General features: G+C 46.6%; 1 protein-coding gene across 3 annotated transcripts in view; it reads left to right on the top strand.

The window, feature by feature from the left end:
• Positions 1-24,465, top strand: part of UNC13B (unc-13 homolog B) — a 219,736-nt gene extending 195,271 nt beyond the window's left edge. The window contains exons 12-32 of one of the 3 annotated variants that reach the window (XM_040261193.1): positions 581-731; positions 2,091-2,159; positions 3,550-3,639; positions 3,941-4,069; positions 9,968-10,095; positions 10,735-10,820; positions 15,852-15,978; positions 16,112-16,208; positions 16,442-16,585; positions 16,892-16,969; positions 17,434-17,511; positions 17,752-17,840; positions 18,082-18,234; positions 18,357-18,480; positions 18,590-18,646; positions 18,839-18,919; positions 19,842-19,989; positions 21,440-21,496; positions 22,303-22,395; positions 22,572-22,731; positions 22,896-24,465. In XM_040261193.1, the coding sequence (XP_040117127.1) occupies positions 581-731; positions 2,091-2,159; positions 3,550-3,639; positions 3,941-4,069; positions 9,968-10,095; positions 10,735-10,820; positions 15,852-15,978; positions 16,112-16,208; positions 16,442-16,585; positions 16,892-16,969; positions 17,434-17,511; positions 17,752-17,840; positions 18,082-18,234; positions 18,357-18,480; positions 18,590-18,646; positions 18,839-18,919; positions 19,842-19,989; positions 21,440-21,496; positions 22,303-22,395; positions 22,572-22,731; positions 22,896-23,181 (2,425 nt within the window). In that variant the 3' untranslated portion in view covers positions 23,182-24,465. The remainder of the gene's footprint in view (positions 1-580; positions 732-2,090; positions 2,160-3,549; positions 3,640-3,940; positions 4,070-9,967; positions 10,096-10,734; positions 10,821-15,851; positions 15,979-16,111; positions 16,209-16,441; positions 16,586-16,891; positions 16,970-17,433; positions 17,512-17,751; positions 17,841-18,081; positions 18,235-18,356; positions 18,481-18,589; positions 18,647-18,838; positions 18,920-19,841; positions 19,990-21,439; positions 21,497-22,302; positions 22,396-22,571; positions 22,732-22,895) is intronic. The other 2 variants (XM_040261120.1, XM_040261039.1) reach the window with 2 other exon arrangements.
• The last annotated feature ends 1,140 nt before the right edge of the window (positions 24,466-25,605 follow it).

Raw genomic sequence — 25,605 nt, forward strand, 5'->3', positions numbered from 1 at the left:
TTTGTTTAAAAAGTACCATAGCATCTAGGATAAACTCCTTTTACTGTCTGTTTTCTGTCTGCTGCTTCTCTGTCATTTCTTAGTATTTGTCTATCAAACACTTGAACAATGGCTATAAGGAAGGTTTCCCGAATGAACAACTTTATCCATGAAGAGATTTGTTTTTGAAATACAGTTTCCCTTTGCCCGCATACTTCTCCAATGATTAATTCTTACTATCTTTTAAGACTTGTTTCAACCATCTCTTTGAGAAGCCTTTTTTCTAGTCTGTTCTAGCCCCCAGCCATTCTAATTCTGATGACCTTCCTGCATGTTCCCACAGAATTTTTGCATAGCATGCCTTAAGTTACTGACTTACCTTCTGACACTTGCCAGGCTATCACCTTTTTGGATTCTGGAACTTAACATAGGGCCTGGCACATAGTAGGTATTCATTGAATGTATATTTGAATAAATAAATTATGAAAATCTTTGTCTGCCAAGGTGATCCTAAGCTTCATACAAGAGTGGGATCTTTTGATTACTTGACTTTTACCACAAACCCTGAAGAGTCTTTGAGGCTGAAGATGCTGTTTTTCAGGCATTTTGCATGTTTGTCATCCAAGTACATGTGTCCTGGTGTGCCAGCGGTGATGAGCACCTTACTGGCCAACATAAATGCCTACTATGCCCACACAACTGCCTCCACCAATGTCTCTGCATCTGATCGTTTTGCAGCATCCAACTTTGGGGTGAGTGTGATATTAAGACATGTTACCTGATTGTTATCAATTAACAAGAGTTTGATTTTTCAATTGGTACTGCTGATATGCCTAAAAATTCAAATATATAGTGCCACCTAGATAGTGAACTTGTTTCCTTATGGGTATTTAGTCTATACCAGTAGACTCTCCTCAGATATGGATAAATGAGAAAAGGTGGAATAGCACTGTGGTGGTTTGGTAGGGGCTGAGGGAGAACTCTCTGGGCCAAAAGCTTGGTTGAGTCACCATGTTCCTCAGCCCTGCAGGTTCACAAAGGAACCTTCTTATTATTCAGTCTCTCTCTGACAGGTTCGTACCACTTAAGTTCATATGGTCTGACATCTAAGCAAGAATACCAGTACATACCTGAACTTAACCCTTTCTTAGTGTCTGGACTGTTTTCCTGATCCAGGGTATACCCTTTCCTGTTGTTAAAGTATTTGAGAAGTTGAATCATTACTCATAATGTCACCTGATGTAAGTTCAATATAAGCTGGATGGAATATTTCTGATCCACCACAAAGACTTCTCTTTAGAGATAATATTACTGATACTCCCAAATCAGTATCTCTGATCTCTGAGTGCTTTTCCTTGGTAGTAATCACTTTTTTGATGTTGATAGTCTTTCTGTAGAGGAATTAGTGTCATTGATTAAGCCAGTCAAATATCTGCTCCTTTCTGTCTCTTGACAGTATCTATTTACTTAATATCTAATGTTATAATATTATCAATATGTGAGTTCTAGGACCGCTGTATGAATAGCCTGCAGGAACGTGATTCCGTATTTAATTATACTTTTATAAAAATAAACTATCAAATAGTATTCGTCATTTATTTTGACATTTAAAATGTATAAACTAAGGGAAATGATGTGGAATGTGGTTCCACCTTCCAAATGTATCACTGTTTCTCTCTCCCCTCGCCACTGCCAGGCTGTGGCTGTTTCACTGTTAAGAGCTATCCCGAGATAAGTTAGGACACCACAGACTCAGGAATAAGTTGGAGACTGTGTCTAGAGTTTCCTGAGATGAGTTAGAGTCCCAGCGGGAGGGAGATGCACTGGTCATCTCCTCTTGGTTTGTATTAAGCGCTGTTTCCAGTCCCAGAAACGTATCTCCTCTTGTCAGTGTGGGAAGAGTCCCCAGTCTGAATGCTAAGAGATGGAACAGGAACAACCTATCCCATTTCTCCTTTGCGTGGTTTGTTGTTCTCTTTGGCAAATACGAGACCCGATGTGTCCCCAACTCAGTGTTTTCTCCTCACCTCAAGATGGTGCTGTTTTTGCTACAGTCTGAGGGCTCAGGAACTGATCTTTTTTCTTCTCCATTATTTGTTTACCACCCTCAGAAAGAGAGATTTGTGAAACTCCTGGACCAGCTGCACAACTCACTGAGGATTGACCTCTCTACCTACAGGGTGAGTGAAGACATGACTCTGGGGAAGGACGAGGATAATATCAAGATCAGTCTAGAGAGATTATGGGCCAATCACAACTATAAAAATTGAAGGCAAGGAAAATTAGTCCTTTTCATCACATCTGAGTATGGCCAACATCACTGACACCTGTGGGTCCTCCAACTCCAGGGACCATGCAGTGTTTAAATAGTAGCAGGTGTGGTTGCTCTTTATAGATAGTTGGCTTTCTAACCCCACACATGTCACTCTATCAAACTCTCTGATGATATTCCCATCAGGGAGTCTCCTAAGGATAATCTCTTCCAGAAATGCCCTTTAAAACATAGATAGTTATGTTTTCTTACTGTGTCTTGCCATATTCTCCTCATTTTCCAGGCAAGGTGTGCGAATCTGGCTAAGGGAAGAGAGAGTAGCTTGGCTTGGGCAAGTAATTTGTAGCAGATATGTCCATTTCTAGAATGGAGGGAGGACAGAGATATAGCAGGAAGGTGAGTGTCTAGATCAGGGCAGGGAAATGGGCAGTTTTTTTGTTCTTCCTAAGTTAGGCCTTAGAATGACTTCATTACTTGCTTTAAAGTGTTGTGAATTTCCAGAACAGGCAATATACCCACATTAAAAAGTAAGTATAAAACAACCTCAAAGTCAAGAAGTGTAATTTTAATTATCTGCACCTTCAGTACCCTCCATTTGCACGAATAATGGAGAGTTGACTGTATATCTTGTATTTGGCATATAAGTAGCCCTTTGAAGGTTTAAAAAAAGCAACCCTTAAAATGGAGAGTGGTGCAGCATCTTCCTTAAGCTCTCTTTGGCAGCTTCTCCCTAAAACTCATGCCAAAAGGAAAGAAAGATCCTAAGGTGGAAAGATCCTAAGGAACTCACTCCAAAAGCAGTTCTGCTCAGAGCTTTGCCATCTACTGGCTCCAGAATGGTAGAGTAACCAGGATCCACTGTACAGAAAGTATACGTCCTGGATCCCAGTCTTTTCTGTAGTGTGGCTCCACTTATATTCCATGATATACAGTTAGATTGTAACTTCTGAAGAACTCATTGTTTGGGTGTAAGACTCTTCACCCAAGAAAAAAGTGTGTGTGTGTGTGTGTGAATGTCTGTATGTTTATTTGTGTAAATACTCACACGTTGCATGGGAAGTAGGGTTGGGGGTAGGACGTGTTGCTTTCTGGGCCTGGGGTTATTAACACCTGCTTTTGGCAAGGGCCTGAGTCCATGGAAAAGAGAGAGAAACGTGAAGTCTTATAGCATTTTTGTTCTGCTTCACTAGGAAAGATCCCTATGGGTGGTCCTTAGGAAGCTTCTGATCCCTTGCTTTTGGCAGGGAAGGCTTTCATATTCTTCTGTTCCTCTCTTACATTTTCTTGATTTGCAACAGAATAATTTCCCTGCTGGGAGCCCTGAGCGACTTCAGGACTTAAAGTCCACAGTGGATTTGCTGACCAGCATTACTTTCTTCCGAATGAAGGTAAGAGATGAATTTGGGCTGAGTGGTGCTAGGCTGGGGACCTGGCCTCAGGACATGGAAGCTAAGAATCATTGAGTATATAGTCTAAGGCTATAGGATCCATCACCTCTAAACCTATATTTCCATACATCGGTTCCTGAGTTACTTCCAAGATCATGGATCAAGAAGGATGGACTAGGTAGTTCTCTCCATCAGCTATGCTGACAATCTCATCTCAGGGCAAGTTTGGGGGCACTTTTAGGAAGAGATCTCACTCAGGTCAGCAGGACCCTGGACCCATATTTTTTTAATTAATTGGCAGGTTCAAGAACTTCAGAGCCCTCCAAGAGCCAGCCAGGTAGTAAAAGATTGTGTGAAGGCCTGTTTGAACTCAACATATGAGTATATCTTCAACAATTGCCATGACTTGTACAGTCGCCAGTACCAGCTGGTAAGAGGATCGGACTCAGCTGGGGCCAGCTGTCAGTGGTTCTTGAAGCCTCAGCTTTCTTTCCTATGATTGTGGTGGAAAGGAGCTCAGGAAAAGTCCTTGATGTTCTCGGGAGTGAGTGGGTTGTGGAGTGGGGCCCATCTAGATCATGTGAGACATTTGTAGATGGATAGGAACCAATGGATAAGATGTTACATAACTGAGTTGAACAGAAACAGCAACAATAAATTTTACTTTGGTATTGAAGAAAAGGACCTAAATTTGAACTTAGTTCAGGGAGTGAGTAGGTGAATTCTTAGTCCTTCCTAGAGTCTGCTTTCCCCCTGAGGTTAATTTTATTCTGACTCATGAAAACACCTCTGTGTTCCAGGCTCCCTTCCCCTGAGATCTGAGCTACTGGAGCCTTTGTTTAGCTTGCCGCACTCAAGGCTTCGTCATCCATCTACAGATTCTCTCTGTTGGGGAAAGACACTGTTTTTAGCTTTTATCTTTCAGTTATGCGGGAGTCTGTCTGAATACTTGGTCCCTATTCCCTAGGTCTTCCCTAGTGGTTCAGTTGGTAAAGAGTCTACCTGCAATGAGGGAGACCCAGGTTCAATCCCTGACTCAGGAAGATCCCCTGGAGAAGGAAATAACAACCCACTCTACTCTTCTTGGACAGAAGAGCCTTTTGGCTTCAGTCTGTGGGGTCACAAAGAGGAATCGGACCTAATTTTAGATAAATCTAGACTTTGAAAGAGGCCTTATAAACCATTCAAGGACTTTCTTTAGCTTTTTTATTTTGCTGTTGTTTTTTTTTTTTAACTTTCTCTCACTCTTATTTTCTCATTATTTGTACTGAAGTAAACCCTCAGTGAAAGTGAAAGTCATTCAGTCGTATCTGACTCTTTGTGACCCCATATATAGAGTCCATGGAGTTCTCCAGGCCAGAATACTGGGGTGGGTAGCCTTTTCCTTCTCCAGGGGATCTTCCCAACCCAGAGACAGAGCCCAGGTCTCTCATGTTGCAGGTGGATTCTTTACCAGCTGAGCCACAAGGGAAGCCCAAGAACTCTGGAGTGGGTAGGCAATCCCTTCTCTAGCAGATCTTCCTGACCCAGGAGTTGAACTGGGGTCTCCTGCATTGCAGGTGGACTCTCTACCTACTGAGCTCTCAGGGAAGCCTGAAGTAAACCCTTGGTGTCGTTCATTTCCCTCTACTGACCTTCAGTCCTTGATTCATTCATCTATCTGTTCTTTGAACAAAGTCAAGCGCTAGGAATATAATCTGCATCTCACTCGCATTTATCTCTTCTCTTTTTGATAAAAGCCTTTCTAACAGTTATGAGGTGATATCTCATTGATTTGCATTTCCCTACTGATTCAGTTCTGCTTTTGAACTGTGGTGCTGGAGAAGACTCTTGAGAGTCCCTTGGACGGCAAGGAGATCCAACCAGTCCATTCTGAAGGAGATCAGCCCTGGGATTTCTTTGGAAGGACTGATGCTAAAGCTGAAACTCTAGTACTTTGGCCACCTCATGCAAAGAGTTGACTCATTGGAAAAGACTCTGATGCTGGGAGGGATTGGGGGCAGGAGAAGAAGGGGACGACAGAGGATGAGATGGCTGGATGGCATCACTGACTCGATGGACATGAGTCTGAGTGAACTCTGGGAGTTGGTGATGGACAGGGAGGCCTGGCGTGCTGCGATTCATGGCGTCACAAAGAGAGAGTCAGACACGACTGAGCGACTGAACTGAACTGAACTGAATGATTCAATTCAGTTCAATTCAGTTGCTCAGTCCTGTCTGACTCTTTGCAATGCCGTGGACTGCAGCACGCAAGGCTTCCCTGTCCATCACCAACTCCCAGAGCTTCCTCAAACTTCTGGCCATTGAGTGGGTGATGCCATCCAACCATCTCATCCTCTGTCGTCCCCTTCTCCTCCCTCCCTCAATCTTTCCCAGCTTCAGGGTCTTTTCCATTGAGTCAGTTCTTTGCATCAGGAAGCCAAAGTATTGGAGTTTCAGCTTCAGAATCAGTCCTTCTAATGAACATTCAGGACTGATTTCCTTTAGGATGGATTGGTTGGATCTCCTTGCAGTCCAAGGGACTCTCAAGAGCCTTCTCCAACAACACAGTTCAAAAACATCAATTCTTCGGTGCTCAGCTTTCTTTATAGTCCAACTCTCACATCCATATATGACTACTGGAAAAACCATAGCCTTGACTAGACAGACCTTTATTGGCAAAGTAATGTCTCTGCTTTTTAATGTGCTGCCTAGGTTGGTCATAACTTTTCTTCCAAGGAGCAAGCATCTTTTAATTTCATGGCTGCAGTCACTACCTGCAATGATTTTGGAGCCCCCCAAAATAAAGTCTGTCACTGTTTCCATTGTTTCCCCATCTATTTGCCATGAAGTGATGGGACCGGATGCCATGATCTTAGTTTTCTGAATGTTGAGTTTTAAGCCGACTTTTTCACTCTCCTCTTTCATTTTCATCAAGAGGCTCTTTAGTTCTCATTTGCTTTCTGCCATAAGGGTGGTGTCATCTGCATATCTGAGGTTATTGATATTTCTCCCGGCAATCTGGATTCCAGCTTGTGCTTCATCCAGTCCAGCATTTCTCATGATGTACTCTGCATATAAGTTAAATAAGCAGGGTGATAATACACAGCCTTGACGTACTCCTTTCCCAATTTGGAACCAGTGTGTTGTTCCATGTCCAGTTCTAACTGTTGCTTCTTGACCTGCATACAGATTTCTCAGGAGGCAGGTCAGGTGGTGTGGTATTCCCATCTCTTTCAGAATTTTCCTCAGTTTGTTGTGATCTACACAGTCAAAGGCTTTGCATAGTCAATAAAGCAGAAGTAGATGTATTTCTGGAACTCCCTTGCTTTTTCAATGATCCAACGGATTATAGCAATTTGATCTCTGGTTCCTCTGCCTTTTCTAAATCCAGCTTGAACATCTGGAATTTCATGGTTCATGTATTGTTGAAGCCTGGCGTGGAGAATTTTGAGCATTACTTTGTTAGCGTGTGAGATGAGTGCCATTGTGCAGTAGTTTGAGCATTCTTTGTCATTGCCTTTCTTTGGGATTGGAATGAAAACTGACCTTTTCCAGTCCTGTGGCCACTGCTGAGTTTTCCAAATTTACTGGCATATTGAGTGCAGCACTTTCACAGCATCATCTTTTAGGATTTGAAATAGCTCAACTGGAATGCTATCACCTCCACTAGCTTTGTTCATAATGATGCTTCCTAAGGCCCAGTTGACTTCACATTCCAGGATGTCTGGCTCTAGGTGAGTGATCACACCACCATGATTATTGGGGTCATGAAGATCTTTCTGTATAGTTCTTCTGTGTATTCTTGCCACCTCTTTTTAATATCTTCTGCTTCTGTTAGGTCTATGCCATTTCTGTCTTTTATTGTGCCCATCTTTGCATGAAATGTTCCCTTGGTATCTCTAATTTTCTTGAAGAGATCTCTAGTCTTTCCTATTCTGTTGTTTTCCTCTATTTGTTTGCATTTATCACTGAGGAAGGCTTTCTTATCTCTCCTAGCTCTTCTTTGAAACTCTGCATTCAGTGGGTCTGTCTTTCCTTTTCTCCCTTGCCTTTTGCTTCTCTTCTTTTCACAGCTATTTGTAAGGCCTCTTCAGACAACCATTTTGCCTTTTTGCATTTCTTTTTCCTGGGGATGATCTTGATCACTGCCTCCTATACAATGTCATGAACCTCCATCCATAGTTCTTCAAGCACTCTATCAGATCTAATCCCTTGAATCTATGTATCACTTCTACTGTATAATCATAAATGATTTGATTTAGGTCATACCTGAATGGTCTAGTGGTTTTCCCTACTTTTTTCAATTTCAGTCTGAATTTGGCAATGAGGAGTTCATGATCCGAGCCATAGTCAGCTCCCGGTCTTTGTTTTTGCTGACTGTCTAGAGCTTCTCCATCTTTGGCTGCAAAGAATATAATCAGTCTGATTTCGGTGTTGACCATCTGGTGATGTCCATGTGTAGAGTCTTCTCTTGTGTTGTTGGAAGAGGGTGTTTGCTATGTCCAGTGTGTTCTCTTGGCAAAACTCTATTAGTCTTTGCCCTGCTTCATTCTGTACTCCAAGGCCAAATTTGCCTGTTACTCCAGGTATTTCTTAACTTCCTACTTTTGCATTCCAGTCCCCTATAATGAAAAGGACATCTTTTTGGGGTATTAGTTCTAGAAGGTCTTGTAGGTCTTCATAGAACAGTTCAACTATAGCTTCTTCAGCATTACTGGTCGGGGCATAGACTTGGATTACTGTGATATTGAATGGTTTTCCTTGGAAATGAACAGAGGTCATTCTGTCATTTTTGAGACTGCATCCAAGTACTGCATTTCAGACTCTTTTGTTGACTATGATGGCTACTCCATTTCTTCTAAGGGATTCTTGCCCACAGTAGTAGATATAATGGTCCTGAGTTAAATTCACCCCTTCCAGTCTGTTTTAGTTCACTGATTACTAAATTGTTGATGTTCACTCTTGCCATCTACTGTTTGACCACTTCCAATTTGCCTTCATTCATGGACCTAACATTCTACGTTCCTATGCAATATTGCTCTTTACAGAATCGGACTTTACTTCCATCACCAGTCACATCCACATCCCTAATGATTGGTGATATTGAAAACCTCTCCATGTACTTGTTGGGCATTTGTGTATTTCCTTTGGAGAAATGTCTGTTTAAGTCTTCTTCCCATTTTTTTTGCCAGATTGGGGTTTTTTTGTTTGTTTGTTTTGTTTTTTGCTATTGAGTTATTTGAGTTCCTTACCTATTTTGGGAATTAACCCCTTATCAGATAGGTGGTTTACAAATACTTTCCACCCTCGGTAGGTTGTCTTTTTATTTTGTTGATTGTTTCTTTTGCTATGTAGAAACCTTTTAGTTTGATATAGTCTTTTTGATTTTTTATTTTGTTGTCATATCCAAAATGACTATCAGGGAGCTTTTCCCATGTTTTTTTTTTTTCCAAGGAGCTTTATGGTTTCAGGTCTTACATTTAAGTCCTTAATCCATTTTGAGTTAGAGTACTGGAGTGGGTTGCCATTTCCTTCTCCAGGGGATCTTCCTGACCCAGGGATCGAACCCGGGTCTCGCGCATTGTAGGCAGACACTTTACCCTCTGAGCTACTTGCCCTCTGCATAACGTATGGGTCCAATTTCATTCTTTTGCTTGTGGCTATCCAGTTTTCCCAACATCATTTATTGAAGAGAATATCCTTTCCCCATTGAATATTCTTGGCTTCCCAAGGCCTTTTCTTATCCAGCTAGGCAAATAACTTCCAAATGCAGTTCTTCCCCCTAATGATTTTCAGGGGGCTAAGGGAAGTTTTGCTTCCCTGAGGGCTGGGCCAGCCTGCATGCTGGATCTGTTCTGTAGCTCCTGTAGAACTTGAAGGAACTTCTCAGTGCTGAGATGTACTTGTGTGTGGTGGGGCAGTGGGTGATGTTAGAGGAGGGCCACCACTAGAGTAAAAGAACTGCCAGTGGGGATCACATGGAACTAGACCTATGTAGACTGACGGGGCGGTTTACTTCAACCAGGAATTCACTATGCTCTTAGCTACTGGGAGAAGAAGGAAGGGAGACAGGCATCTTTATGTCTCCTGGACTGGTCAAGCTTATTAGAGCAATGCTCTGGAGCTTGGGAGAGAAATTCTCAGGGACAGATTCTTTCTGTTCAAGGACTTCCCAGTGGTCACTGCTCTGATAGAACGGGTGGTGGTATCTTGTGGAAGACAGGGTATAGGAAAGGAAGGGTGCCTGATTCTAAAGGAAGGGCCACAGCGTGAGGAAGGAGGAGAGGAAGACTCTCCATATTCTCCTCTGACTCTCACCATCTATCACCATCTTCTCGGGAATAAGAATCAGGAGCTGCCTCCAGAAGAACAGGGGCCCAGCATTAGGAACCTGGATTTCTGGCCCAAACTCATCACACTCATTGTGTCAATCATAGAGGAAGATAAGAATTCCTACACCCTCGTTCTGAACCAGTAAGTATCACCTCACCTGGCTTTCCTGTTTGGTGGTTGGTTTGTCCACCTGTCTAACAGCCTCTTTCTTTCCTGTCTGTGTGTTCACAGTGCCACCTCTTCCTCCTGTTCGTCCATCTGTCCCTCTGTCCCTTGTATCTGTCTGGGTAACTGTTTCTGGAAACAGGTGTGGAAACATAATGAGGGGCCCCGCCCAGACTGAGCCAGCCTCCCTGGAGAGAGAGACCTCTGGGAGTGGCTGCCCTAGGAGTCCCTGGGGATCCAGAGACCAGGCGTGTATGTGTCCATCTGCTGTGAATAAAGAGGGCCTTCTGATGCCCAACTTCTTGCTCCTTCTGCTCTAGCTTATTTAGCCTGGGCTTGTCTTTCAGCCCTTCTCCTCTTGGCCAGAGTTCCCTGCCTTCTAGGCATCATCTCCCCTAGGGCCACCTTGCCTGAGGGGATCCTCTGCCCCAATGTGTCCCTCTGCCTACCACTGGCCCTGGGTCCTGGTCCTTATTCTACAGTTGGAGCCTAGCCCTGTTTCCTAGGCTTCTCCTCTCTTCAATCTGACCTCAGATTGAATTAATCAAATCAAAGAATTAATCAAATCAAATGCCTCTGCCTTGTTCTCTGACTGTGTCTTCTTCCATCATCCAGGTTTCCCCAGGAGTTGAATGTGGGAAAAGTCAGCGCAGAAGTGATGTGGCAACTCTTTGCCCAAGACATGAAATATGCACTGGAGGGTAAGGGTGTCCCATGGCAGTGGGCTGCAAACCCCTAGCCAAAGCACCTGTTTGCCATCCCTTTCTTCTCCCAACTACACGTTCTAGGTGCATAGTGCAGTAAGAAACTAGAGAGATTCTAGGCATAGTGGGTGATAGGCCTCAGGAGACCTTGGGTAGGCAAAGCTTCAGCCAAAGGAGTAATGGAAATTGCTGTGTGGATGTAGGTTCCTCCTTCCAGCTCCAGAGCAAGTGCCTATTTCACACTTTCCCAGCCCAGAGATCAACTCTTCCCACGCTGGGTGTTCTCAAGTGGCCCACTCCCTAGAGAATGGCCTTACGACACTTGCCTTTACAGTTTTACAGAGTCATGGAACTTTAAATACATAGATAAGATTATTTTCTCACACCATAGACTGCTTGGCCTGACTTTCTTTGAAAGTTGTTCTAGATTGGCATGACAAACCCAGAAAGACTTCTCTCCTCACTTCTTCCATGGAACCAGTTATTACTCATCTTGTTCATTCTGCTGTTCTGTTCATCTCCCACTTTGGCCCACAAAGATATCACTCCCTGTCAGACCTTCCTGTGTCAGACCTTCCTGTTTCTACCCATCTGCACTCACTTATTCAGTTGCATTTCCTGTTGCTGTATGTTACGTTAGTCATCTCCTCAGTCTGTTAAAGTGGACCTAGATGGAGGGGAGCAGTCTGGAGCAAGGACAAACCAGAGTCTGCATGTGTTATTTGGGTAGGGTGGTAGGAAATGGGTAACCCTCTCAGACTTTTAAACTTTTGAGGTTTAAGAGCAGTAACTTTTGAGGTTGAAAGAAACCTTGCAGATCTGTGGTTAGTTTGAGACAGTCACGTACTGTCCGTGCACATTCTGTAATTCTTCCCCAGAGCAGGCTGCCTCCTGTCCGCACTGGGTCATGCCTGGGGCTGTAGCCCATGCCTTAGCCGGTCCGGCCTCTGACTTGGTCACCTGTCCCTTTCCCCCAGGCAGCACGTGGTGAGTGCAATGAGGAGTATTGCCCCAGTTCTTAAAGAACTCCAGCTGTAGTGAATTTGGAGCGGGGGCAGGGTGGCGGGGGGTGGGAAGACAAGTACCTGTGAAAAGTGTATGGATTCCACAAGAGGAGTAGTGTAAGGCTGGACAGAGGTTTTTCAAACAGAGGAAATAAGTAAAAAGGGGAAAGGGCAAGAGGAGGGTGGAGGTGGGGGCAGGAGAGGGGCGTGCAGGGCTAGAACTCCAGGATTTCTACTTGCTGCCTGCCAAGTCAGCTCTGCTTTTATCAATTTTATATGAGGCTTTAAATGAAATTTCTTTCAAAAGGGGAATTCTGCTGATGTTTAAAAGAAACATAAAAGAGTTGAAAACTGCTTTAAAGAAAGAACTCATGTTGACCTGGTTTCAAATCTCAGTTTTACCGCTTACTCCACAGTGTGTTCTTAGACTGAGCTACTTAATTCTTGTGAGCTCCCATTTTTATTCATCTATAAAATAGGAGTGATGATGGCATCTATTTCGTTGAGCTAATGAAGTAGCTGACATGTATGTGACATACTTAAATACTGCCTGACATTTATTAAAGGCTCATGAGCAGAGATGCAGTGTTAACACAATAGCATTTTTATAAGATTTTTACCTCAGTGGAAAATGGGGGCAGACAGAACAGGGAGAGACTGGAAGCTGGGTACAGACAATGTGATAGTTTATGTCAGGGGGATGGGCTGGAATTATAGCAGAGAACTTAGAGGAAGAATGGGCGTGGATAGACATTGGAAGGAAGCTGTGACAGGGCTTGGTGATTGTCAGGATGGCGGAGGGCAAGAGAAAGGGAGGGGTTTGGATACCTGGTTGATAAAAGGATAGTGTTGACTGCTGCTGTTAAAATGCTACCATTCACTCAGCCTTTTTAAAGTCAACTTTATTGAGGTTTAATATGCATAAAATAAAATAACATTCTAAGAGTACAATTCAGTGAGTTTTGACAAATAAGTACACCTGTGTAACTACTGTCCCAGTTATGATACAGAACAGAAAGTTTCTTCAGTAATTCCCCACCCTGTTCACCAAGCATATTGAGTACGTTCTTTGTGCCATATACTGTGCTAGTTGTTGGAACCCCAATGAGATATATGAGGCATAGTCCTAGCTGGTGAGAAGCTCAGATCAGTCTAGATAACAAACCTATAAATTGGCAGTTACAATTCAAACTTAAGTGCTACCAAGGGAATAAGCATTGGGTGCTGAGAATCGTATAACCCAGACCTGGAAAGAGCACCTGGGAGGGCTTTCTGTAGGAGGTGATATACTGACTGACACCTGAAGGATGATAGAACTTAGCTGGAGGGGAGGGAAGGCATTCGTGACAGGAAAGGGAGAGACAGACATTTTAGGCAGAGGTTACAGTATGTTCAGAGACTTGGGTTCTAGAGAGAGCTGGCATGCTTCGGGAACTGTATACAGTAATTCAGTGTGATTAACACTTTAGAGTGTAGGGGAAGAGATACGTGAGAGGTGAAGACAGAGAAGCAGGATAAAGCTAGATCATACAGGAGGTTTTAAGCCATATTTAGGATTTTGGACTCTATCCTGAGGCAGTTGTGAGCCATTGAACAGCAACCCAGGCTAAACAAGGGATTAACATGACAACATTTTTAATATAGAAAAGCCACTTACTCTGGCTACCATATAGAGAATAGGTTGGAGGAGGACCAGATTGGAGACTATTATAGTTATACAGGTTGGAGATGGTGGTAATGAGACCTAGATAGGTACAAGTGTGACTATAAAGAAATGGATAAATTCCAGAGAAGTTTTAGAGATGAAATTAACAGGAATTGGTGGGTTAAATGGTTATGAATAGATAGGAAGAAGGAAGACTTGAAGATGATGCTCAGTACTGAACAAGAGGTGAAGATGTTAAGATAGCAAAAGATGGTGACTGGAGTTAAACCCAGGCAAAGTGAGATGTTCCATCAAAGACTTGAACAGACATTACCAGAACCAGAGAGAGATCTGGGGGAGATGTCAGCAGTCTGGTAGCTGAAATCACGAGGTTGAAAGAACTCTCCAGGGAGAAAGATGAATGGAGGGAGGAACATGGAAGTCAGGGGCAGGAGAAGGTTTAGATACTCAATTGCCCCTTTTTAACAGATCAACCACCCTCTAACACCCCTGCCCTCCAACAACAGCCTCAAGTAACTACTGGAGCATGACTCCATGAGACTTGTTAGAATAAAGTGTGGCCAGTGTTTCATCCAGAGAAGGCAATGGCAACCCACTCCAGTACTCTCGCCTGGAAAATCCCATGGGTGGAGGAGCCTGGTAGGCTGCAGTCTATGGGGTCGCACAGAGTCGGACATGGCTAAAGTGACTTAGCAGCAGCAGCAGCAGCAGCAGCAGCAGTGTTTCATCATTCATCCTGTTAAGTTTTGTACCATAGAAGTTAATTAGAAATTAGGGATTGAGGCCAGAGTACAGATTATGGATTGACAGAGAAAGTGAGAATTCTCTGCAAACGCAGTAGCTTGAAGGTCCCTAGAAGAAAAGAATCAGGTAGCTCTGAAGGGATGGAGCAGCATTGCCCCTTCTCCCAATGGGTTGTTGATCTGAAAGGAGAGAGGGCCCTCCTGGTGGTTCCTTCTTATGTTTCTAGGTTCTTGGCCTGGTTTAAGGACAGCAGGGTGGAAGAGAAAGGGGAGGCCCTGGGAGGGTCTCTTTGGTGTCCCTGACTTTTCACTTTCTGTATTGCTCATTGGTGTCTCTGCTCTGTCACAAGCCTCCACTGTCATTCGTATACGAAAAGTCCTCTTTCTGGGTGGTAAGCATTTTTGGTTGCTGTCCCTTTACCTCTAGTCGTACTCCTTTTTCCTCTTCTCTGGCTCACTGCTTCATAGAAGAGTCTGCAAATGCAACCTCGGGTTGAGGCGGTGCTGCCTTCAATGCCGGGAGATGACATTCCTGGGACAAAGGAGCCTTTTGAGGCTGAATCCCAGTCTCCCGTTTCCTCCTTGGGTGTCTGCTGTACTGATTGACAAGGGCAGACTGGCTCTTCTATCTTGACATGGAGGAGCATCACCCGTGGCAACTCGGAGTTGAGCAGTAGTGTGCCCAAGGACAACGACCTTCCCCTCCCTGTCACTCAGTACTCTCCCCATTTTGCTTGCTTTCACCATTATGTTATATGTAAGCACACAGTTGGCTTTTATTATTCAAACAAAATTAATGCTTCATCTCTAAAGGGGGTAGATGAAGGAAACCTGTGGGTGTGGCCAGTGCTCTAGACTCTCTGGGCAAGCTGTTGGTGATCTTTATCCTAGATTTTCCAGAAGCCTCTGCAGACTTGGCTGTATAACCTTTCACATAAGCATCCCATTTCCTGTAGCAGGGTGGCTGTTTCATCTGGCTGTGTTTCCATGGTTTCCACACTGACTTATTTCATACTTCTCTGAGAGTTCATTTTCCAGTGTTTCAGCTCTGCTCTGGCACCATCCAGTTTACCTCAGGATTCTGTTACACTGTGGCTGCTCAACTGCTCTTCCTGTTAGCTTGGGCCCACTTTGGTTTTCCCTGTCTCTGTGTGGCTGTCAGTAACCCATGTATGTCATGTATGACTGCTCATCTCTGCATTTAAGTCCATCTGAGGCAATAGCTCAGCTACTAGGATTAGTAAAGCCCTGGAAGATAAAGCGTAAAGTGTCATCCCTCTCATGTCCTGGGCCGTTTCCCCAGGTCAGCCTTAGCGCCCATATCCTTTCCTCCTCTTCTTCACCAGTGGCCGGTATCTCGCTTCTACTTCCAAAAGCCATCTCAGAAAGACTGTGGGCCTTATCTGGGTGTCTGACTTAGCCTCTAAAGGAGGATTTGGGTCAGGCTTTTAGCAGAACACTCACTGCTAGGGGGAGGTGGCTGTGGGGAGGTGCTGGGAAGTCACCCTTCTTCTAAGATATCTGATAGCGCCACCCAACTGGATCCACCTTGGGAAAGCTCAGGAAGCAGGGCCTGCACTGCCGGTACTGACCCCGCCTCTCTCCCCCCAACCAGAGCATGAGAAAGACAGGCTGTGTAAGAGTGCTGACTACATGAACCTGCACTTCAAGGTGAAGTGGCTCCACAATGAATACGTGCGGGATCTGCCTGCCCTCCAGGGCCAGGTGCCCGAATACCCAGCGTGAGTCATCATGTGGAGGGCTGCAGAGGGAAGGGGGGCTCAGGGGCTGGGCACTGCCAGTATCCTTGCTCTCAGGCACATGGCAGCTGCCAACCACTAGCTCCAACCCCTCCATCTTCCTGCCTGGCTGCAGATGGTTTGAGCAGTTTGTCCTGCAGTGGCTGGACGAGAATGAGGATGTGTCTTTGGAATTCCTGCGTGGGGCCTTGGAACGAGATAAGAAGGATGGGGTAAGTCAGGGGCTTGAACTTCACAGGTGTCTAGCCGGGTCTCCCAGCAATTAGCTGTCAGCAGGAATTCCTGGGCTGCAGCCGGGATGGCTGTCCCTGCCTGGTGGAGTCCATATGGAGGGCTGTCCAGAGCCATGGAGCCATCCTTGCTGTGCAGAGAGCCCTTCAGGGCCTTACAGACTTGGGACGAGGTAGCAGCTGCAGATGATGACCCTGTGTGTGGCCTTCCTTAGTTCCAGCAGACATCAGAGCACGCACTCTTCTCTTGCTCTGTGGTGGATGTCTTCACACAGCTCAATCAGAGCTTTGAGATCATCCGGAAATTGGAATGCCCAGACCCCAACATCCTTGCCCACTACATGAGGAGATTTGCTAAGGTACCATGACCCTCCTACCCTTTTCCCCTTACTCCATGACACACACAGCCTATCTACAGACATGAGATCAACCTCTCTTTGTGATGGCCTTTGGGTACAGCCTGGCATCACCCCATGCTCCTTTACTTGAATCTGGGGCCGATGGGGGGTTTGTTTCAGTGGGGTAGAAAGGGAGATTGGTCCCCTACTTTGAGATTCTTCTTTATGTACATGTTGTTACTGTTCTGGGAGAAGTGTGACCCCAGGTACGATCCTCATGGGGAAAGCTAAGGGTCCCCTCTCCTTCCTCTTCCCCTTTCTTCTCAGACCATCGGGAAGGTGCTCATGGAATATGCAGACATCTTATCAAAAAACTTCCCAGCTTACTGCACAAAGGAGAAAATGGTGAGGGCCAGGTTTTTTGCTTTTGAAACTATCCTCAGAGCTGAGGATGGGGTGATGCTCCTGACTTGTGACTCCCAGCAGGACTGTGCTTGAGATTATGCCACAAAATAACAAGAACCTGATAAGGAGTTCCTCTGAGCCTCCATTTGGTAATTTATCCTCTACTGAGCTAGAGACCCTTTGCTTAGGCTTTTTTTTTTTAATACATTCAGAGAGTTATAAAGGGTAATCCCATGAATACCTGGGGCCCCCCTATTCAGGGTTAAAGCAGAAACATTTGCTTGTAGTCTTCCTTTAAGGAGAGCTGTCAGCATTGCTTCCAGATCTCAGTGCTTAGGGAGAGACAGGTATAACGTGCTGCAAACTCCCTGTGGTTTTTGGAGCCATGTGATAGAGGCAGGGGCCCTAGATTGAGGTCTGTGCTGAATGGAGCTAAGACTTAACACTTCCGTCTGTCCCCACAGCCTTGCATTCTGATGAACAACATGCAGCAGCTGAGGGTGCAGCTGGAGAAGATGTTTGAGGCCATGGGAGGCAGGGAGGTAGGTCTGAGGTTCAGGGTTGCCGCATTCTCCCTTTGTTCCTGAGCTCCTCAACCATAGAACTCTGCCCTCTCCTGACTGGGTCTAGACCTGAAGTTTAGCCTGGGGTTTGGACTGGTTTTAGCTGAGAGATCTGAGTAGGCATTGGGGTAGAGGCCCTAGGAGGGAGGGGTCGGGGCACAGGAGGGGAGAAAAGCCTAAGAGAACCATCTTAGCCAAGCCTGCCTCCTGTGGATACAGCTGGACCCTGAAACTGCAGACAGTCTGAAGGAGCTTCAGGTGAAACTGAATGCAGTTTTGGATGAGCTCAGCATGGTGTTTGGAAACAGGTCAGTGGCCCCAGAACACACGGCCCTCAGAGCCAGGTGTGGTGCCTGGCCAGTCCCGGAGCCCCTGCCCCACTGGCCTCCGCCCAGCGCACCTTTGTGCATCTTCCCCTCTTCCTGCCGGCCTGCCCTGTCGGGGCTGCACCACGTGTGCACTTGGGTGGGACCGAGCAGCTGGAGCTGCTTAGGGCCCGTCTGGGGGGGTGGGGGGTTGAGGAGGGCTGCACTGTGGGCACATGTATAGTTTCCAGGTGCGGATTGATGAGTGCATGCGACAAATGGCTGACATCCTGAGCCAGGTGCGGGGCCCAGGGAACGCATCCCCCAACACACGGGCCTCGGTGACTCAGGATGCAGACAGTGTGCTCCGGCCTCTCATGGACTTCCTGGACGGCAAGTGAGTATAGCACCCAGCACTGTCCTGTAGGGACGAAGCAGGTAGAGGCAATCAGAGGAGCTGCTCAGGGAGGGGGCCTCTGGAGCACTCACCCCATCCTGACCTGTGGCCTGGCCCTGCAGCCTCACACTTTTTGCCACTGTGTGTGAGAAGACGGTCCTGAAGCGGGTACTGAAGGAGCTCTGGAGGGTGGTAATGAACACAATGGAAAGGATGATTGTTCTGCCTCCACTTACTGACCAGACGGTAAGGACAGCTCCTTTCCACTTCCTCCTGCTGTGTCTCCCTTACCCAGTTCCCTGCTTCCTGATGGAATTTGCAGTTCTCTGCTCTGAATGATTCTCTCTCTGCCCAGGGCACCCAGCTGATCTTCACTGCTGCCAAGGAGCTGAGCCAACTTTCCAAACTCAAGGTACTCTGGATACGTAGGGTCCTTCTGCAGCCAGATGGGAGGGGCAGGGTTTGCCTGGGAGGGAGGAAATCCGAGCTCTGAAGACTGAAGAGGAGGAGAAGGAGAGGGGCATGCAGCTGTGGGCTGACAAGTGGGGGACTTTCATGACGGCCACAAGCTGTCCTGACGTTGTTGCTTTCTCTGGGGCTCCAGGACCACATGGTGCGAGAGGAAACACGGAATCTGACTCCAAAGCAGTGTGCTGTCCTTGACCTCGCCCTGGACACCATCAAGGTGGAGGACCCCCTCCTCCAGACTGCCTTCCTACCCTACCCTCTTGGTCCTGGCATTCCACTTGGCCAGATTAGGGGTCCCTCAGGCTGTTGTCACCCCACATCCAGGAGAGAGTGGGTTTTGTGTCTGTATCTTTCTCTGTTACGTCCACATTCCTCTTGGGAGCAACCAAAATGGTACCTCCTGTGTGGCCTCAGGTGAATCACCAAAGACCTAGAACATTTACTCTTGTCTTCTGAGGACACATTAGCTCACTTAGTAACTTCATTGTCATTCTGGAATATTTCCCACTGGGAATTAATCTTCCAGATCCAATATCCCAGATCGGGCTAACCTTTTCATTTATGTTTAAAATCATTTGGGTTTCAAAGGGTATTTTTTTCCCCTACAATGCACTCATTTATTCAACCAGACAACATGTGTTCAGGCACTGTACACTAGGAAGGATGCAGAGAGAATCAGATATGGTTCCTGCATCAGGATACTCTGGTATAATTTGGTGATAACCAGACTATCATCTGGTATAAGGTGGTAATAAGGCAGGTACACATGGCCCGTGATTCAGGGCACTGGGGAGAGAGGTAGGTCATAGGTATAAAGTGCTCTAAGGGTTCCCAAGGGTAAAGCACCACTTCTGACTGAAAAGCTTCTGCCTGAAAAGCTTCTGTCCCGTATCTGTGCCTGTCCATATAGATTCATCCATCAGACATCACATCCAGAAGTGTGGCCATCCGTTACCACTCCTGCCAGATACTCACATAAGACTCTGCACCTGGGAGACTGTGACCCTGGCTCTGTGTGGCATTCCTGATCTTGTGTACTGAATGACTCCCTGTCCTCGTCTGGCTTCTTTGCTGGCCTCTGCTTGGATGTCCTTTCTCTGAAGGGGGATGACGCAGTAGCAGTTATTCTTGTCTTTCAGCAATACTTTCATGCCGGAGGCAACGGGCTGAAGAAAACCTTCCTGGAGAAGAGCCCAGATCTGCAGTCCCTGCGCTATGCCCTATCTCTGTACACACAGACCACAGACACCCTCATCAAGACCTTTGTGCGCTCACAGACTGCCCAAGGTAAGGCCCAAGGGTTTGGGGTCCCCACTCTCCTCCCTGCTATGTCTCTGCCCCTAGGGAGTCAGCCTCCTGTAGCCCTCCGGGAGGCTCCAGGTACTTCTTCAGAAAGCCCTTCACATACAGACATCAGGATTTTCTTGATGGACCCCAATACTTAGCCCTACCTACCCCAGACTCATACCAGATAGGAATCCCAGAGATCTGGGAGATGTGCCTGAGCTTTCATTTCCCAACATCATCTGGCCAGTGCATGTGTGTTGACCTCAAGGAGGATACCCTGTTTGATAGGGAAAATGTGTGAGGAAGCCTTGAGAATGAGTGGTTAAGATACGAAGTCTTATAGCTTTGGGAGCCAAAGATTTCCCAGATTCTCCAGTGTGGATGAGAAGAAGACTAAGAGAGGTGATCTGTGGGAGCACTTGAAAGGAGGATACGGATCACAGGGCTGTACAGACCTGAGGTTCCAGCCTCATGTGTGATGCTAGTGCACAGGGCACCCAGGCAGCTGGTTCCCTCCCAACGATTTCCAGTTCTCAGAACCCCTCCCTGTCTCCAGGCAGGCCCATCCGTAACAAAACACATCTGCACAAACACGACTCAGACTGAAATTCAGACCCTGACCCTGAGGAGGTCCTCCTGGGAAGGACCTTCAAGGTGCAATCATTAATTTCTCCTTCCAGGGAAACCTAGGCACGCTGCCTGGAGGAGTGAACCTGGCAGAGGCCTGGGGCTGGGAAGGCTTAAGCCTTACTGAGCTGTGAACTGACCCAGATTGGAAGAGGGTGGGGATCTAAGCAGTTAGGATGGGGTTGATGGAAGGTGAAGAAATGCAGGGGAACCTGCAGTACTGTTTCATTTTCCACGTATGTTCTTATTTCAAGCCCAGAGTGAGAAGAAAGAGCAAAAGGAGTTATGAGCCTTGCTCAGCATGATAGGGGGATCTTTCACAGAGATGAGTGTGTGTAAAGGCCCATATCATCAGAGAGGCTAGGAGTTAATCTAAAAGGCTTTTCAGAGACACTGAGCTTTGAGCTAGATATAAAGATGAGGCGAGGCTGGACTGGGCACATAGAAAGTAAGACCAGGCAAGGGTGGTGACCACGGGGAGTCTGCAGTTGTGTGTGTGTGTTCTACCCACTGCTTTGTCATTTAGAGCCTAGGAAATTAGAGCCTACAGCTTTCTCTATTGTGTCCTGCCGGTCTCAGAAACTTGCTGTATTTTCTACTGCCTCTGTCTGTGATTTGGTTGATGTGCAGACTGTTAAGTATAATTTGGAGCATTCACTGGCCCCAGTTCTTTTAGACTTCTCTCTGCACTCTGCTCCATCTCTGTGCTCCCTCAGAATATGTGTAGAGCTGCTCTGAATGCCTGTGAACTTCTTAGACTCTAACTGATTCCTCTTTCTCTGTCCTACCGCTGCTACCTCTTGACTTGCCTGTCCTCACTCAGTGCATGATGGGAAAGGTATTAGGTTTACTGCTAATGAGGACATTCAGCCGGAAAAGGGTACGTTATACACCGTGCAGATGTGAGTCTAATACGGGTTAACACTGTCCCCTGTGAACTAAAATGAGCTGCTTCAGGTGGGGCTGAGGGAACCAGATGTCAAAGGTCAGAAGTTCTATCCCAAGTCTCAGAGATAGGCAGTGTATTTGTACAGTCCGAGATGGGGTTAACAATAGTTGTCTTCAGAATTCCCCCACCTCTCCATCTGAGGACAAAAAAAAATTTTATCTGGGGTGCAGGGTACTGGGGTTTTCCCAAAATAAAGTGAAGCCTCTACTGAGGGGAGCCTGCAGACTGGCCAGGGGGCACTGGGGAGCTGTGTGTGGAGAGGTCCAGGTTTGAGTAGGAAGAAGTCACTGTGTGCAGGGCAGCCCATAGGTGGGAAGGTGCTGCTTTGGGCTGGATGGGATCCGCATTGTTCTGCTGAGAAACCATGGGGTGGACACAATTCTCAGACTAAAATATAGGATGGCAGCACTGTCCTTTCCCAACATATTTCAATGAAAAATTATTCAGCCCAGGAGATAAGAGAAGTTTGGAGAAACTGAGAGATTCCAGTTGTAGTTTTGGAAGAAGTTTCACCAAAAATGTTGTCACCCTGACTTGTATTTTTATGCACAGCCTCATTCTTCATCCCCTTTCTTTTCCTTTCCCTGTGGCTCACATCCCCATAGGTTCTGTGGGTGACTGCTTCTTGCTTTAGGGTGTAGGATAGTAGCCTCCCAGCTCTTGGTTTTACGTGGAGTAACTGGGCCTAAAGTCTTCAAGTTCTCCAGTAGGGAACCATCTGTCCCTCTGCCCGCCAGGGTCCGGTGTGGATGATCCTGTGGGAGAAGTCTCTATTCAGGTGGACTTGTTTACACATCCTGGAACTGGGGAGCACAAGGTCACAGTGAAAGGTGAGTGGCATGGATGCACAGGCTTGAGACCTTTTCTTGCCCAGTGGCCCTATCAGTCAAAGGCACTGCTTATCCCAGTCCTTCAGCTTAGCCCTCCTCCAAGGGGAATCCCACCTGGGGGCTCAAGAACTGGGAATGCGTGATGGGTTGCCTCACAGGTTTCCATGTTTGTGTAGTGGTGGCTGCCAATGACCTCAAGTGGCAGACAGCAGGTATGTTCCGGCCCTTTGTCGAAGTCACCATGGTTGGCCCTCACCAAAGTGATAAAAAGAGGAAGTTCACAACCAAGTCAAAAAGTAACAACTGGGCTCCCAAGTACAACGAGACATTTCACTTGTAAGTTATGGTTGGGGGATCTAAAGGACTTTGGGATGGGGGTGATCTGTGGAGTAAGAATTAAGAGAGGAGAGAAGGGATGGGCTGGATGGTGGCTGGGGTGAATTCATTTGAGGACGCCCTCATCTCTGGTCTCCTATCTTCCGTCTACCCTGTGCTCACAGCCTCCTGGGAAATGAAGAGGGGCCAGAAGCCTATGAGTTGCAGATATGCGTGAAGGATTACTGCTTTGCCCGGGAGGACCGTGTGCTGGGGCTGGCTGTGATGCCTCTGAGGGATGTCGCAGCCAAGGGCAGCTGTGCTTGCTGGTGCCCCTTGGGCCGGAAGATCCACATGGATGAGACAGGCATGACCATTCTCCGGATTCTGTCTCAGAGGAGCAATGATGAAGTGGCCCGGGAGTTTGTGAAGCTCAAATCAGAGTCTCGTTCCATGGAGGAGGGGAGCTGAGCACCCAGGCTCCTGTGCCAACCAGAGGGCACCAGTTCTACAAGTCAGGGATAATAGGAGTTACTACATAGTCATCTTAGATCCTTACAGTCAAGAGGCTGATTCATTCAGTTAGGAAAGTTTTAGGGAAAATATGGTGGTGTGAGTGTGGCTTTTCACAGAAGGGGTCTGAATCCCTGACCAGTGGGTCTGTGGTGCTAGGAGCTGGGCTGTGGGGCTTACCACACAGGGAGATTTTTTCATGGAGGGGAAGACATTTCTGAGAGTGTCAGCCATTCTTGGCAGAGATCCTTCCACTCCCACACCCCTTTTCTCCCCCTCTCCATACCACACCTAATCCAGTTAGATCCATATGTACCAATCATTAGAGGAACACATTTAGAGGGCCTGGAGCGTTTGCCTAATTAGGTAAGTAATCCTTTGAGTCTACAGGTAATTGCTGAGCCCTGTAGTCTGAACTGGAGTATGGCCAGGGCAGGAACACACAGAATAGAATGCAGACCATCCCTTGAGCAGAACCCAGCAGTGTAGAGTAGCTCAAGTGAGTACAGGGCATTGAGACTGAACAAGATACCTTTGAGCAATGAGCTATGCTAATCCCTTCCCCCAGATTAGCTCCCATGAGTAGAACCAGGTTCACATGGTGCTTCAGAGGCCTGAGCAGAATTTCTTTGGAACCCAAGCACCAGGGGCCACCTGCCCAGGAGTCTCCCTACCTCACTCCTTTAGGAAGGGGAGTGATACTTCAGGACATGAGAGGCTCTTAAGTATACATATCTGAGAGCTAGTTGAAGAATCCAGGAGAGAGGGCTTCTTCATAGATAAGCCCTGAACAAAGCCAAAAATTGTGGAAATCAGTCTAGAAGGAGTCCTATTCAGCTATGGCCACTGCCTTCTGGTGGTCCTTCCCCTTGCAGACAGAATCCAGCCTTTGTCCTCACTCCCTTTCATTTAGGTCAGCTGCTGTCCCCCTCATAAACCGTTCAACTCTACAGAAGGAACGTAGACTGTGATCCCTCTGTACAGGCTAGATTGGGGTGGGGGGTGGGGGGCAGAGGGGGAGGGGGGCTCAACACTCCCAGGGAGTTGTGGACTTCCCAGGCCCTTGCCCCCAGATGTGACATGATCCTTCAGTATCCTCATAGCAGCCTCTTGGACTTCTTGAGGACTCCGCATTAGCCATTACATGAAACAAGAAACGAGGCGTCTTTGCTGTTTTAAATTGTATGTGCCATAGTCACCAGAAATTATTGACTGGTCTGTAATAAATTATCTTGTAGCAGCCTTTGGGATCTGGTAATTCCGGTAACGTGTGGAAAGCTGTAGCAATGACTTTCTAATATAATGATAGATTTAGACCAGCGGCTCTTTCCTCCTCTCTGCAGTCTCAAGCGGAGGAGCCTAACACAGCTAGGGGAAAGGGCAGATTTCTGAGAAAGGGGGCGTGGTGGGCGGCGGACTTGGGGAGGAGGGGTGTGGCGGGAGGCGGGGCTCTCTCTGGGCTGGTTCGTGGGCCTCCCGGGCACCTGCGCAGAAAGGTGCGTTAAGATGGCGGTCGTTCCCTGGAGTCGACGGCTGCGGAGCAATGGTGAGAAAGAGACGCCCGAAGGTGGCGCCCGAGGAGAGGTTATCACCTTCTCCCTCCCAAGACTGAAGGAATTGTACCCCTCATATCGTACTCTGTATTTCCCAGTAGCTGTCTTGTCTTTATGCTTTCTTGTAAACTGTTCTCCCAATCCTCCGCATCCCCATACTGGAATATATGGGTTTCCTAGATGCTTCAGAGACTTATCTGCCCAGATACCTAACAGAGGGGATCTTACCCCACAAATTCCTTCCAGAGGGTATCTGTTTGTCTAGTTAATAAAGCAGATATCCCCCAGTCAAGGTACATTTCTACTAACTCAAGGAGTTTTCTGTCCACTTTTCCAGCACTGTCCACAGAGTCTCTGAGAAGGAAGCCGTGGATCTTATACCATATTTGACTTGAAAGTGGCACGTTTGCTATCATTCCTCTCTCATATGGAGCAGGAAACCTACCCCATAAGGAAAAGTCAAACTCTGGCTGATAGCCTGCAAAAGACTTCCATATTTGAATTAGTAACTAACTTTTAAAAAACATTTAACATTTAAAAAATGCATATTTCCTGCTTTGGGGGAAAAACTGTTAACTCATGTACCCAAAAAGTGCCAGGTGGTTGGAGCTCAGAAGCAACTAGCAAATTAGTTTTCTACAGTTTATATAGACTCCAGGGACTTCTCTGGTGATCCAGTGGTTAAGACTTTGCTTCCAATGCAAGGGGAATGGGCCCAGGAACTAAGATCCTGCATGCCACAAGTAATGCTTGCCCCCCACCAAAAAGCATTGAGTAGACTCCATTATTCCTTATTTTGTCATACTGGATTTTATATTATTTACCTGGT

The sequence above is a fragment of the Oryx dammah genome, unplaced genomic scaffold (assembly GCF_014754425.2).
Source record: "Oryx dammah isolate SB20612 unplaced genomic scaffold, SCBI_Odam_1.1 HiC_scaffold_1, whole genome shotgun sequence".
Lineage (NCBI taxonomy): Eukaryota > Metazoa > Chordata > Mammalia > Artiodactyla > Bovidae > Oryx > Oryx dammah.